The sequence below is a fragment of the Neophocaena asiaeorientalis genome, unplaced genomic scaffold (assembly GCF_003031525.2).
Source record: "Neophocaena asiaeorientalis asiaeorientalis breed wild unplaced genomic scaffold, Neophocaena_asiaeorientalis_V1.1 scaffold461, whole genome shotgun sequence".
In the NCBI taxonomy this organism is placed as follows: Eukaryota; Metazoa; Chordata; class Mammalia; order Artiodactyla; family Phocoenidae; genus Neophocaena; species Neophocaena asiaeorientalis.
In genome coordinates, this window is record NW_020173230.1 from 2,598,865 (window position 1) to 2,611,092 (window position 12,228).

A 12,228-nucleotide genomic window follows, 5' to 3' on the forward strand; every position below is an offset into this window, starting at 1 on the left:
GCCACCCCCCCCCCGCCCCACCCCCTCCTCCTGTTTCCCTTCCAGATCTGATCTCACATGTTGTCCTTTCCCTTACTTTCTACTCCATCCTCCTCTTCCTCAATAAGGAAGACACTCCCTTTACCCACAGAGCATGCCTCCCTGCCCCCACCCATACCTCCAAATATTTGGGAGAGAAGATGGGTGAGCAGAATTCTTCCTCCGTGGCCTAGTCTGGCCCGGGTATGGAGAGGACAGTAGACATTTGAAGTGGAAAATAAACTGGAGCAGAGGGTGGTCAGGAAGTGGGTAAGTGATTAGAGGTTGGGAGTCCAGGGAAGGACTTCCTCTGGGTGCTGAGGAAGCAGGAATGGGGAGGATCACAGGTGGGCTGGAGAGTCCTCAGGAAGGACCCGAGGCTGTGCTGGAAGGATGCTCGGGCACTGGACAGAGTGGGCTTGCAGATGACGTCACTGGACTGCCTGGATTATGCTGAGAGTCTGATGCTCCCTCTGCCCTTCATGGCTCCACCCCCGCTCCCACACTGGGTCAGTATTTATGTGTCCTGGACCTAGAGAGGCCCCTGGAATCGCCACTGTCCCGGCTCTTCTCTCCCTGTCCCGCCTTCCCCGCCGCCCGCCCCACTGGCCAGTCCCCACGCCCACACGCCCAAGGCTGCCTCATCTGGCACTGATTATCCCCGCTGCTGCTGCTGCCGCCGCTGCTGCTGCTACACTCAGCTGCTGCCTCTGTCTTGAGGACCCCAGTGCCTCTCCCTCGGGCCATGTTGCCTACTACCACAGCCTCCCTCTTGGGGCCCCTCCTCACTGCCTGGGCTCTGCTGCTGCCTTTCACCCAGGGCCAGAGCCCCAACTACACCAGGTAGGTCTCTCGGCACCTTCCAGATGGCTTGAGTTAACTTCAGATCCCTGATTCCTGGGGGGCTATGCCTGTGGAGCTTGTAGATTCTTTTGCTAACACACCACCCGCGCAGATCTCCCACAGCCCTCACCCTTCTCTGGCCCCCAAGTCGTCCTTCCCTGCTGCAAGAGCACTGTCTCCTGCGGTCACCACTGCTCCCCACTCCTCCACCCTCCGTCCTCTGCCCTCTAAGTCTCCCCACCTATCCAGACCCTTGGCCCCACCATGGAACCTGAGAACACCAAGACCTTGAACTTGCCTGGTAGCTGTACATCTGGATTCCAGGAGGGAATCAGAGACTGTGGGGGCAAGAGGGGGCTGCAAGTGGGAGACGTGGGAGTCAGTCACCGCAGTAGTTAGCTGGAGCCGGAGCAGGGCAAAGGTTGGGAGCACAAGGCCCTGGCTGCTGCTTCTCCCTCATCTCCCCGCCCCCTCACCCCCCCACCTCGAGGCTGTGTCCACATCTGGAAGTAGTTAGGCCGCTCCAGGCCCTGACTGCCAGGCAGGGCGAGGGGGGAGAATGATGGAGGGGGGCCGAGGAGGATTCCGGGAATTCCTGCTGGGGTGGGGGTGGGAACTCTGAGGGGCTGGAGGGACAGCCAAGTTGCTGGTCCTCCTGATTCCCTGCTGGAGTATTTCCCACCCCAGTCCCATCCCCGCTGGCTGAGGCCGCCTCGAATCCTTTGGGCCTCCCTCCCTCATCCCGCTGGCTGCCCTTCTTGGCACCCCCATGCTCATTGCCCTACCCCAGTCCCTGCACTACTCCCCCACTCAGGCCTGACCTCTCTTCTGTTCTGCAGACCTGTGTTCCTGTGTGGAGGGGATGTGACTGGGGAGTCGGGTTACCTGGCAAGCGAGGGTTTCCCTAACCTCTACCCCGCCAATAAGGAGTGCGTCTGGACGATAACGGTGAGAAGGCCCCTCTGGCCGCCGTCCCCTTGTCCAAGTCTCCCCGAGGCCTGGGTCCAGGCAGCCAGAGGCCAGACTGCTAAGGGAACCCCCCTCCTGGCAAGCACCGCCGCTTCTCCCTGGGGAAGTCCCAGCCCCCTCCCCTCTGGTCACTGACAGCATCAGTGCCCACAGTAACATGTGGCAAGCATCCTCACACCTTAACTCAGAGCCTGCTTCTCCATTCCCACCTTCATCCCCATCCCCTCTGGTCTCTCCACAGACCTAAGTCTTGTCCCCTGCACAAGCCACAAGCCCTCTGCTCTGCATCCTGATGGGGTCCCCTCTGCTTCAGGTCCAGTTTCTGTAGGAAATGCTTGGGGAAAAAGAGTCCCCTCTGCCTGGTTGTGTCCGGCCTGACTTTGCAGGTCCCCGACCCTGTCCCCACCATCAGGTCCCTGAGGGCCAGACTGTGTCCCTCTCCTTCCGAGTCTTTGACCTGGAGCTGCACCCATCCTGCCGTTATGACGCTCTGGAGGTCTTTGCCGGGCCTGGAACCTCAGGCCAGCGGCTCGGACGCTTCTGCGGGACCTTCCGGCCAGCGCCCTTAGTCGCCCCCGGCAACCAGGTGACCCTGAGGATGACATCGGACGAGGGCACGGGAGGACGAGGCTTCCTGCTCTGGTACAGCGGGCGGGCCACCTCAGGCACTGGTGAGACCTCCCTCACCTCCGCCGTCCCCCTCTCCTGGCCCCGCCCCCGGCGCAGGCCCCACCCCAGCCTTAACCTCCACCCCAAGAGCCTGGGACCCCCATTATCTCCCTTACCCTTTTTCCTCACTAACCGCCCCTTCAGTCCCTCCTCCCCGTCTTCTCTCCCCTCCTTCCCGCTCCCACCCCCCCCTCTTCCAGGCCCCCGCCCAGGCGCGAGGCGGAAATGGGTCACCGACCCGCGGGTGGAATGGGCGGCCTGGGGTTACTGGGACGGTGAGTAACTGCCCGCCCCCGTCCGCAATCGGGCTCCCTCAGACGGGCGCGAGGGGGCACCCCCGGGCTGGGGGACTAGGTTCCCCCGACCCGGAGCCCCCTACACCCAGCCCGGGGGCTCCCGATTGCGGTCCCATCACCTCCTCCTGGCGGCAGAAGTCTCCCCTAAAATGTTTAAGGAGGGACCTCCCCAAAGGAGCCTCGGGGCTGTGCCCCAATTTGAGGGCACCCTCATAACATGGGGACTCTCCAGCTGCGACGGGGACTTTTCTGCCGGGCCGGGGAGATGGGATCTTCCAGGGGAAGAGGAGCGATGTGGCCTCGCGATGTGGCTTCGCGATGTGGCCTCGGGTCAGGGGGAGGGGCAAGAAGGGAGCGTGTCCAGTCAATTCCTCCTCCCCCTACCACCGCCCGCCTGGGTGCCCGGCGGTCCAAGACTTACCCCCCCGCGGTCCAAGACCTCCCGGAGCCCCGCTCCTCCGAGCCCCATCTCTGCTAACCTACCCCCCTTCTTCCTCCCTCTCTTCTCGCCCCATCATCCCGAGACCCAGACATCTGAGCTTTCTGCACGGGCTCCCAGCCTAGAGTTCTCCTCCAGCTGACCGAGGGTCTCCACCGCCCCCCACCCCCACTCCTCTCTCCCCTCCCCAGAGCACCAATTTTGCGGGGGGCGGCTGGAGAAGGCCCAGGGAACCCTGACCACGCCCAACTGGCCCGAGTCCGATTACCCCCCGGGCATCAGCTGTTCCTGGCACATCATCGCGCCCCCGGACCAGGTACTGACCCCCTGCCCGGGCTGCCCTCGGGGACCCAGGCGGCGTCCTCCAGTATGCAGCCTGCAAAGATTTATTGAACATCTACAATGTCCCGAGCACTGAGCTTGCATGGTGGGCAGCAAAAACAGACCCAGACCTGCTTGCACTCAAACAAAAAATGTCAAATTACGACTGTGACGAACCTTACGAGAGCGAGGTACCCGATGCTGATATGTAAACTGATTTGTGCGTGTGTGGGGGGGTGTGGGTGTGTGTGTAGTGGTGGTGGAGGTGGATTCTGGGTCTGTTCCTTGAGAATGAGCCAGGACTTGAGCTTGCGGACTACGGCGACCGAGGCCACTGCAGGGCCCCCGTGGATGTGTGTGTTCCTCCCAGCTGTGGTGTGAATGCATTAAGAGGGGGGCTGGAGGGCACGCGGGAGGTGAGCGAGGAGGCCGCGGCGAGCGTCCCGGAGGCGGCGGCCGGGCGGAGGAGGTGAGAGGCGAGAGCTCCGCTCCCTCGGCTGCCCGGGGTCCCACCGCGCAGCCTCCGCCTCTGCCCCGCCGCCAGGTGATCTCACTGACCTTCGGGAAGTTTGACCTGGAGCCCGACTCCTACTGCCGCTACGATTCGGTCAGCGTGTTCAACGGCGCCGTGAGCGACGACGCCAAGCGGCTGGGGAAGTTCTGCGGCGACACAGCCCCGGGGTGAGGGGGCGGCACCTGGGTGGGTGACGGCGTCCGGGAGTCTCCGCCGCGCCTGGTGCGGGAGCGGGGGGACGGCGCTGCGGGTGGAAGGGGCGGGGCTAAGCTGAAGCCGCAGGAGGCGAACCTGCCGGCCCCAAACGGGTGGGCGGAGCGGGTAGCGGCCCAGGCAGAAGACGAGGCTTGACGCCAGGCCTGGGGTCCGTGGATGGAGAGGCGAGAGGGGCTTGCGAAATCGGGAAGCTACCGCAGACAACCGAGGGGCAGAGGTGAAAAGGCCGCCGGCCTGGGTAGGGGGCAGGATGCGCTGCCCACCTGACACCTCCCCCAATGCCCCGCGCCCGCAGTCCCATCTCCTCCGAAGGGAACGAGCTCCTCGTCCAGTTCGTCTCGGACCTAAGCGTCACGGCCGACGGCTTCTCGGCCTCCTACAGGACCCTGCCGCGGGGCGCCACCGAAGGAGGGCCAGGCCCGGGCCCCAAGCCCGGAGTCGGGCCCAAAGTCAAGCCCGAAGTCCCACCTGAGGAGAAACCGAAGGCCGCGCCTAAGGCAGAGGCAACTCCGGTGGGCCCCGGTGAGTCTGGGAAGGCAGAGGAAGCGGCCGCAGGCTGAAGGGAGTTGTATCCGAGTTCCTTCCTGCGCTCATTCGTTCATTCAATACAGCACCCACGGGTGCCGCCTCCGCGCTAACGGCTGGTACTGGGTGCTGGGACACGAAGCTGGATAGAGCTCTGAACAAGCTCAAAAGCAATGAGGCTTTTGTGGGGAAAGTGGTCCTTCCTACCTGCTGGGTAGGTTACCCTCCACAAACAGTGCCCCCCTCCCCACCCCACCAGATGCACCCACTGTCTCCTGCCCAAAACAGTGCCGGCGGGCAGGCACCTTGCAGAGCCACTTCTGTAACAGCGACCTGGGTAAGCAGCCCCATCCCCCAGCTCTGCCCTTCCAGCTCCTCTAACCTCCCCTCCTGTCCCCAAAGCCCCCCTCCTTCTGGTTCCAGCCCTGCCCTGGCCTCCTGTCTCCTCACCTCTCCCTCTCTCTCCCACAGTGGTGACGGGAATGATGAAGTCCATGGTTCGGGGCCCAGGGGAGGGCCTCACAGTCACTGTCAGTCTCACTGGTGTTTACAAAACCGGAGGCCTGGACCTGCCCTCTCCCCCCACTGACACCTCCCTGAAGTTCTATGTGCCCTGCAAGCAGTGCCCCCCCATGAAGAAAGGTAACGGAGATGTGGGAAAATGTAGAGGGGGACTTATCCTCATGAAAATGATGGAGGCAGTAGAATCTGAGGGACTGGGATGAGGGGGTACATCTATAAGGTCTCAGTTACACAAACTCTCAATCCCTTCCTCCTCTTCCCTAGGAATCAGTTATCTGCTGATGGGCCAGGTGGAAGAAAACAGAGGTCCGATCCTTCCTCCAGAGAGCTTCGTGGTTCTCTACCGGCCCACCCAGCACCAGATCCTCACCAACCTCAGCAAGAGGTGCCCCTCCAAGCCTGTTCAGGCTGCTGGATCCCAAGCCTGAGCCCAGGCCAGCCTCTGGACCCTGGCCCTAGGGACCCCTTTCTTATCCAAATAAATGTTTCTAGACTTGAGGAAGGGGTCACATGTCCATTTGTATGGTTTTGGTGCTCCTCTGGGGATTTGTTTTCATTCATTCATTAAACTCAACAGTTACTATACAGAAGAATGTAAGTCAAATCTTGTCACCCCTTTGCTCAAAATTCTCCCGTATTCTCAACACACACAGAAAATGCTAACTACGTGGAGGTGATGGATATGTAAATTAGCTTGATTGTGGTGATCTTTTCACAATGTCTACATATATCAAAACACCAAGTTGTACACCTTAAATATATACAATTTTTATATGTCAAAGATATCTCAATAAAGCTGTTTAAAAAAAAAGAAATCAAGGGAATTCCCTGGCAGTCCAGCACTTTCCCTGCTGAAGGCTGGGGTTCAATCCCTGGCTGGGGAACTAAGATCCTGCAAGCTGCCTGGGGCAGCCAAAAAGAAAAAAAAAAAAAAAAGGAATTAAAACAACTCTTCCATAGTTTCCCATCAGTCTCAGCATAAAATCCAAAGTCCTACTGTGGGCTCTAAGGCTCTAGGTGATCTGTGTCCTCCCTCCCACCTCATCTCATCTCTGAATATTGTCTCCCTTACAATCTCTTCCATCACACTGGCTCCTCGGCCATTTCTAGTACACACCTGCTTCAGGGCTTTGCCTTTGCTGTTCCCTCTATCCGGAATTCTCTTCCACAGACATCTCCTGGCTCACTTCCTAACTTCAGTGAGATCTCAGCTCAGAAGTTCATCCTAGTCACCCATTCATTTGTGCATTCCAAATGGCAGGCACTGTTTTCAGTGCTGAAAATACACAAAACAAAGTCGCTGCTCTTGTGGACAGGAGAGTAAATTCTACCTGAGCAGAGATAAACTAAAATAAACATGATGTCAAGTAGCTCTAGGAGTGCTCTGAAGAAAACAAAAGCATGATAAGAGGACAGGCAAAGGGAGATTCTACATTTGATAGGGTGCTTAAAGAAGGCTTTCAGGTAACTTTGTTTTGCTCCGCTGCTAACCAAATGCGTGAGATTCCTCACCTTGTCGAGGCTGTTTCCTCGTCTGTAAGGGGAGCTTAAGATTCTGAATACTAATTCCCTCTGCAAATATGAGTGATTTCAAATATGAGTTCCGTGCAGGAAGGAATCAAGAGAAGTGCCCTGGGCTACGAACCGAGTCCAACTGGGAGCAACCGCCAACTCGTACTACAGAAAACGGCTTTCGTTGCTTTGAAAGCGTCTAGGAGAACCTGGAACTGAAGTGGAGAAAGAGGGCTCCCTTGTGGGATGTGATTCTAGTGATTTGGATGGCCTCAGAGTGGGGAGGAAGGAACAATGCCTGACTCCCATCCTCGCCCGGGCCCCTCCCCCCGACCTCGCCGTCCGACTTACTCCAGGATTAGCGTTCTAGCCAGAGACGCTCGTAAAGTTTTACGTCACTGGGATCAAGCCAATCACCTCTTTAGGTGCACCAATCGGTGTATACTTAGAGCTGAAACGAGGCCGCCCTGGCCAATGACAGAGGTCGTACGGCGGAAGAGCAGAAACGGTCTGCCGGGAAGATGGCAGCCCTGCTCCGGCCACAGGTTGATTGGCAGGTGCTGTGACCAGAGGTGAGCTTCGTAGCGTGAGCGGCCGTTCGGAGGCGGAAGCCCGAAGAAGCGCGGGCCCGAACTCAGGGGGGGATCGGAGGCACAGATACAGGTCTCGGGAGAGCAGGAGACGGAAAGGGCAACTCCGGAAGAGGGCGCGGAGGCCAGCGGAATTGGGCCGAAGAGAGGGGCGGGTGCCCTGGGAGGCCCGGAAGGGGCGGGGAGGGGCGGGGCTTATGGAGATCGGGAACAGGGGCTGAAGACTAGGGCCAGGGCTGGGAGCCGGGAGGGGCTGGGTTTACGGGGTGGGCGTGACCCTCGAGGTAGGGCTTGGGGGCGGGGCCTAAAGGGACCTGAGGCACAGCTGTGGAGAGGAAGGGTTTGGGGGGCCTGGGCCTGGCCTGCGGGGCCCTCATTTAGGGGGATTCCGAGGCGGCGGCGGCATCAGTCCAGGCCTTGCCCTACGATCTCATCCCGTTCCCTTTCGCCCCTCTCGCCCCTCGGCTTTATACTCCAGGCCCTGTCCCCTGAGCTCTGCCCTCGGATGTTCCACCGCCCAGAGCTTGCATGCGCCGTGGGGCGCCCCAGGACCAGGAGCTGGTGGGTCCGGGGGCTCCTGGGCGGGGGTCCCGGGGCGCCCCTCCTCCCTCGGGACCTGTTGTCCCGGTCCTCGTCTTTCCCCCGGATCTAGTATTCAGGGCGGACCAGCGGAGTGGATCTCGGCAGCTGCTGACCCTCTATAACCCCACGGGAGCAGCGCTTCGCTTCCGAGGTGATGGGGATGGGCGCTTCGTGCTAGGGATCTGGGGGCTGGCGGTAGAACACTGGGGAGCTGGGTGGGCTGGAGCAGTCAGATGAGTACGGTCGGATGTCCAGCCCTGGGGTAGAAGGCAGGGGGGACTCCATGGGCGGGGCTTGTGCAGGTTGTCTGAGGCAATAGTCGGTCTCTGTCTGTGTGCCTTTCCGCCTCAGTCCTGTGCACAGCACCTGCCAAATACACAGTGTTTGACGCGGAAGGATATGTGAAGCCTCAGTCCTGCATCGACATGTGAGTTGAGAGGGTGGGGAGGCTGATGGAAGCCAGGGGTCGCTGCCACCTTTCTCTGATTTACTGTGCCGTGACTTAAGCCTCAGACCAGGTCCTCTTCAACCTGTTTACCCCACCCTCTGTCTGTGTCCCTAAGGGAAAGTTTCCTGGGAGGGTGGGGCCTGGATCCTCTTGGATCACTGCCTCTCACTGCCCTTCAATGGGCCGCTCTCCTTTCTTGGGACCAGTGTGATTCGCCACGTGGCCCCCAATCCCAGCCACTATGACGTCCAGGACCGCTTCCGCATTGAGCTGTCTGAGGAGGGAACAGACGGCCGAGTGGTGGGGCGCAAGGACATCACCTCGGTTCTGAGGGCCCCAGCGTACCCCCTTGAGCTTCAGGGACAGCCTGGCCCAACGCCGCACCCAGAGCCTCCTTCCTGGACAGCACCACCCACGGCTCAGCACTTCCCAGAGAGTGAGTTTAGGGATGGGAATTCTTGAGTTCTGTAAGGAGGGAGGACCTAGCATGACCCTAGAGATGAGCTCAGTTGGAGTTGAAGAGGTCTTCCGGTTCAGTCCTTTTTTTTTTTTTTTTTTTTTCTTTTGGCTGTGCCTGGTGGCTTGCGGGATCTTAGTTCCCCAAACAGGGATCAAATCCAGGGTCCTGGCAGTGAAAGAGTGGAGTCCTAACCACTGGACCGCCAGGGAATTCCCTTCCGTTTCAGTTTTCTGCTTTTTGGTGGAAACATTTCTAGAAATTGAGATTTTATATCAGGTTAGGGAAAAAGCAGACTTTGCAGTTTCCTTGGTTTCTGGCCTCCACTTAAAGAGAAAAATTCTTCCTTTAGCTCTGACTTCAGTACTTCCCATCATGTGTCAGCTCAGTTCAGTTCAGTAAGAAACCGGGGGCTTCCCTGGTGGCAGTGGTTGAGAATCTGCCTACCAATGCAGGGGCCACAGGTTCGATCCCTTATCTGGGGAGATTCCCACATGCCACAGAGCAACTAAGCCTGTGCGCCACAACTACTGAGCCTGTGCTCTAGAGCCCACGAACCACAGCTACTGAGCCCACGTGCCACAACTACTGAAGCGCGCGCACCTAGAGTCCGTGCTTCACAACAAGAGAAGCCACTGCAATGAGTAGCCCCCACTCACCGCAACTAGAGAAATCCCTCACGCAGCAACAAAGACCTGACACAGCCAAAAATAAATAAATAAATTTATAAAAAATAAATAAATAATAAGAAACCGGGTTGAGCAATTATGTACCAAGTTGTGGGAGACAGAGGTCCCTGCCTGGCACACAGATACACAGGAGCCTGTAATCAAGGCAGAGTTGAGGAGAGAAAACAAATGATGAGGGACCAGAGGGGAGAGGGTTTCCTGAGGCTTTGGGAACGAAGGCTCCAGGGAGGAGAGGACACTTCCAATGTCCAACAGAAAGTGGGTACACCTTCCATCTTCAGCCTCCTCCCTGAAGGGCGTTGGGCTGGGCAGGAGTGGAGGCTAGAGATCCTGATGGGCCTTGTTTCCCAGACCCCCTCCCGCATCTGGCCACCAGCTCCTTCCTCCTCTTCTTGCTGATGGGCACAGTCTCTGTGGCCTTCCTGCTGCTGCCGCTCCAGGATGAACTTGGCAGCCAGCTGCCCCAAATCCTTCACGTCTCCCTGGGACAGAAGTTGGTGGCAGCCTACGTCTTGGGTGAGCACGGTGGTGGTAGGGGATCTGGACCCGGAGAGAAGAGAGCGGGGGCTGGAAAGAGGGCGTACAGAGCCGGCGGGCTACACATAGGACCTTGCTCTTCCTCCCCTCTCCAGGCCTCCTGACCATGGTGTTCCTCCGGACCTGAGCTCCCTGCTCAACCTCCACGCCCCCTCCCCAGGCAGGGACGTGGACCTGGACGTGGACGTGAGACATTCACTGTGATGCTCATAACCTTGCCTCAACTCCTACTTCCTTCTTCCTGCCCGTCCCCTTCCCCCCAAAACCCAGGGATTTGTATTCATTTTCCAAGCTGAATAAAATAAATTTGTAAAATTGAACTGAGAAATGTAAGGAACATGCCCCTTTCTTCCCACTTCTCTCCTCCAGTTCCTCCTACTCCCAGGGGACCTAGAACATCGGGGAGCGAAGAGACCCAGTGAGGATTTAGAAGATCAGAGTCTTAGGCTTGGTGCTGCACCGAAAAAAACTGTGTGACCTTGAGCAAGTCATTGAATTTCTCCGAGCTTCAGTTTCTGCCTCTAAAATGAGGGAATTGGGAAAGTTGATTCTTAAGATCCCCCTTAGCCCTATCCTAGGGATAGGATCCTGCCCCTAAGCCAACATGCCTTAAACTAAAAAGAAACAAACCCCGATACCACCTACTCCCACCTGCTATAGAACTCAGGTCCCGCCATCTTGAGCCATCAGAGCCTCTTGCCAGGGTTGCCTGGGGGCTTCCCCCACCCACCCCCAGAATCCTCTTCTGCCTTTTTGTCCCTTTACCTGCTTTTATTTTGTCTCTTCCTTTGACCTCAACCCCTGTGGGTCAGAAACACCAAGGTATCTGACAAGATGGGGACAGATGGCACTGCCTGCCATAACCTCAGCCTAACCAGGCAGGAGAAGTTAGGGCAAAGGAAAAGAATGGGCTCCTTGAAAGGCAGGCTTCCAGCCCTCCTTCAGATGTAAGGTGAGAGGGGAGGAAAGGAAGAAGGGAAGCCAAAGACACTGGAAGTTTGTTGATTGGGAACAAGAATTAGCAAGATAACGTTAAGACAGACTCAGTCTGTTATGCTGCTGGAAGGTTATCAGTTGTTCCAGCTTTACTTTGGGGGCCTTGGGAGCTGCCCCTCTGCCCTGGGGACCTTGCCCTTCCCACACCCAGAACTGGCCCCAGTGACATGTGAGCCTGATCCTGTGCAGAGAATGGCAGCCTGTGTCTAGGATGTGAGGGCTCTCCCCGCGGTCCAGCAAACCCCTCACAAAACCATCCACACTGGGCTGTCTGTGCCCAGGACCCCAAAAGGCATCTGAAGTATCGCACATTAATGATCTTGTGGATATCTGCTGGGAAACGGCCTTGCTGCCAGCGGGATCAGGAGGCTTTCTGAGACAAAGCTATGAAGGGCAGCTATAGGGGTGGGAGGGGCTTGGGTCACAGACATTTTTTTTTTTTTTTGGGGGGTACGCGGGCCTTTCACTGTTGTGGCCTCTCCCGTTGTGGAGCACAGGCTCTGGACGCGCAGGCTCAGCGGCCATGGCTCACGGGCCCAGCCGCTCCGCGGCATGTGGGATCTTCCCGGACCGGGGCACGAACCTGTGTCCCCTGCATCGGGAGGCGGACTCTCAACCACTGCGCCACCAGTGAAGCCCCACAGACATTTTTTTAAGTAAATTTCTTAGAAAACAATACTGAGCTGGCAGTAATTGGAGCGGGTGGGTGTTAGTTTCCTGTGGCTGCCGTAACAGGTTATCACAAACTAGTGGCTTAAAACAACGTAAGTTAATTCTCTTATGGTTTTGGGGGTCCGAACTCCAAAATGAGTCTTCTGGGGATGAAATCAAGGTGTCAGCAGGGCTGGTTCCTTCTGGAGGCACCTGGGGAGGATGTTCCCTTGACTTTTCGAGTTTCTAGAGGCCATCTGCACTCCTTGGGTGGTGACCCCTTCCTCCATCTTTAAAGCCAAAGAGTGGAAATAACAAATGATCACTGTTTTAGGTCACTAAAAAAAAAAAAAAAAAAAAAAAAAAAAAAAAAAAAAAAAAAAAAAAAAAAAAAAAGAAAAAAAAAAAAAAAAAAAAAAAAAAAAAAAAAATAT

The 12,228-nt window shown here is 57.5% G+C and overlaps 2 protein-coding genes across 5 annotated transcripts; both read left to right on the forward strand.

The window, feature by feature from the left end:
* The first annotated feature begins 590 nt into the window (after window positions 1-590).
* On the forward strand, window positions 591-5,838 carry PCOLCE (procollagen C-endopeptidase enhancer). The gene is made up of 9 exons (XM_024745249.1): window positions 591-861; window positions 1,701-1,809; window positions 2,243-2,501; window positions 3,426-3,550; window positions 4,100-4,236; window positions 4,581-4,807; window positions 5,070-5,147; window positions 5,282-5,452; window positions 5,597-5,838. The coding sequence occupies exons 1-9, from the start codon at window positions 764-766 to the stop codon at window positions 5,758-5,760; spliced, it is 1,368 nt and encodes a 455-aa protein (XP_024601017.1). The 5' UTR covers window positions 591-763; the 3' UTR covers window positions 5,761-5,838.
* A 1,463-nt stretch (window positions 5,839-7,301) lies between these two features.
* On the forward strand, window positions 7,302-10,482 carry MOSPD3 (motile sperm domain containing 3). 4 transcript variants are annotated; one of them, XM_024745251.1, is made up of 7 exons: window positions 7,302-7,416; window positions 7,913-7,995; window positions 8,087-8,167; window positions 8,368-8,443; window positions 8,671-8,900; window positions 9,962-10,126; window positions 10,243-10,482. In XM_024745251.1, the coding sequence occupies exons 1-7, from the start codon at window positions 7,319-7,321 to the stop codon at window positions 10,272-10,274; spliced, it is 765 nt and encodes a 254-aa protein (XP_024601019.1). In that variant the 5' UTR covers window positions 7,302-7,318; the 3' UTR covers window positions 10,275-10,482. The 4 variants fall into 4 exon arrangements, with proteins under 4 accessions (XP_024601019.1, XP_024601022.1, XP_024601020.1 ...); XM_024745254.1 differs by having other exon boundaries at window positions 7,317-7,416; window positions 7,913-8,167; window positions 10,243-10,479; XM_024745252.1 differs by having other exon boundaries at window positions 7,329-7,507; window positions 7,913-8,167; window positions 10,243-10,479.
* Window positions 10,483-12,228: the final 1,746 nt, after the last annotated feature.

Coding starts and splice junctions, on each gene's coding strand:
- PCOLCE (XM_024745249.1), top strand. CDS start 764: ATGTTGCCTACTACCACAGCCTCCCTCTTGGGGCCCCTCCTCACTGCC. Junction 2,502..3,425: donor GCGGGCCACCTCAGGCACTG/GTGAGACCTCCC, acceptor TCCCCTCCCCAG/AGCACCAATTTTGCGGGGGG. Junction 4,808..5,069: donor GGCAACTCCGGTGGGCCCCG/GTGAGTCTGGGA, acceptor CCACCCCACCAG/ATGCACCCACTGTCTCCTGC.
- MOSPD3 (XM_024745251.1), top strand. CDS start 7,319: ATGACAGAGGTCGTACGGCGGAAGAGCAGAAACGGTCTGCCGGGAAGA. Junction 8,444..8,670: donor CCTCAGTCCTGCATCGACAT/GTGAGTTGAGAG, acceptor TCTTGGGACCAG/TGTGATTCGCCACGTGGCCC. Junction 8,901..9,961: donor GGCTCAGCACTTCCCAGAGA/GTGAGTTTAGGG, acceptor CTTGTTTCCCAG/ACCCCCTCCCGCATCTGGCC.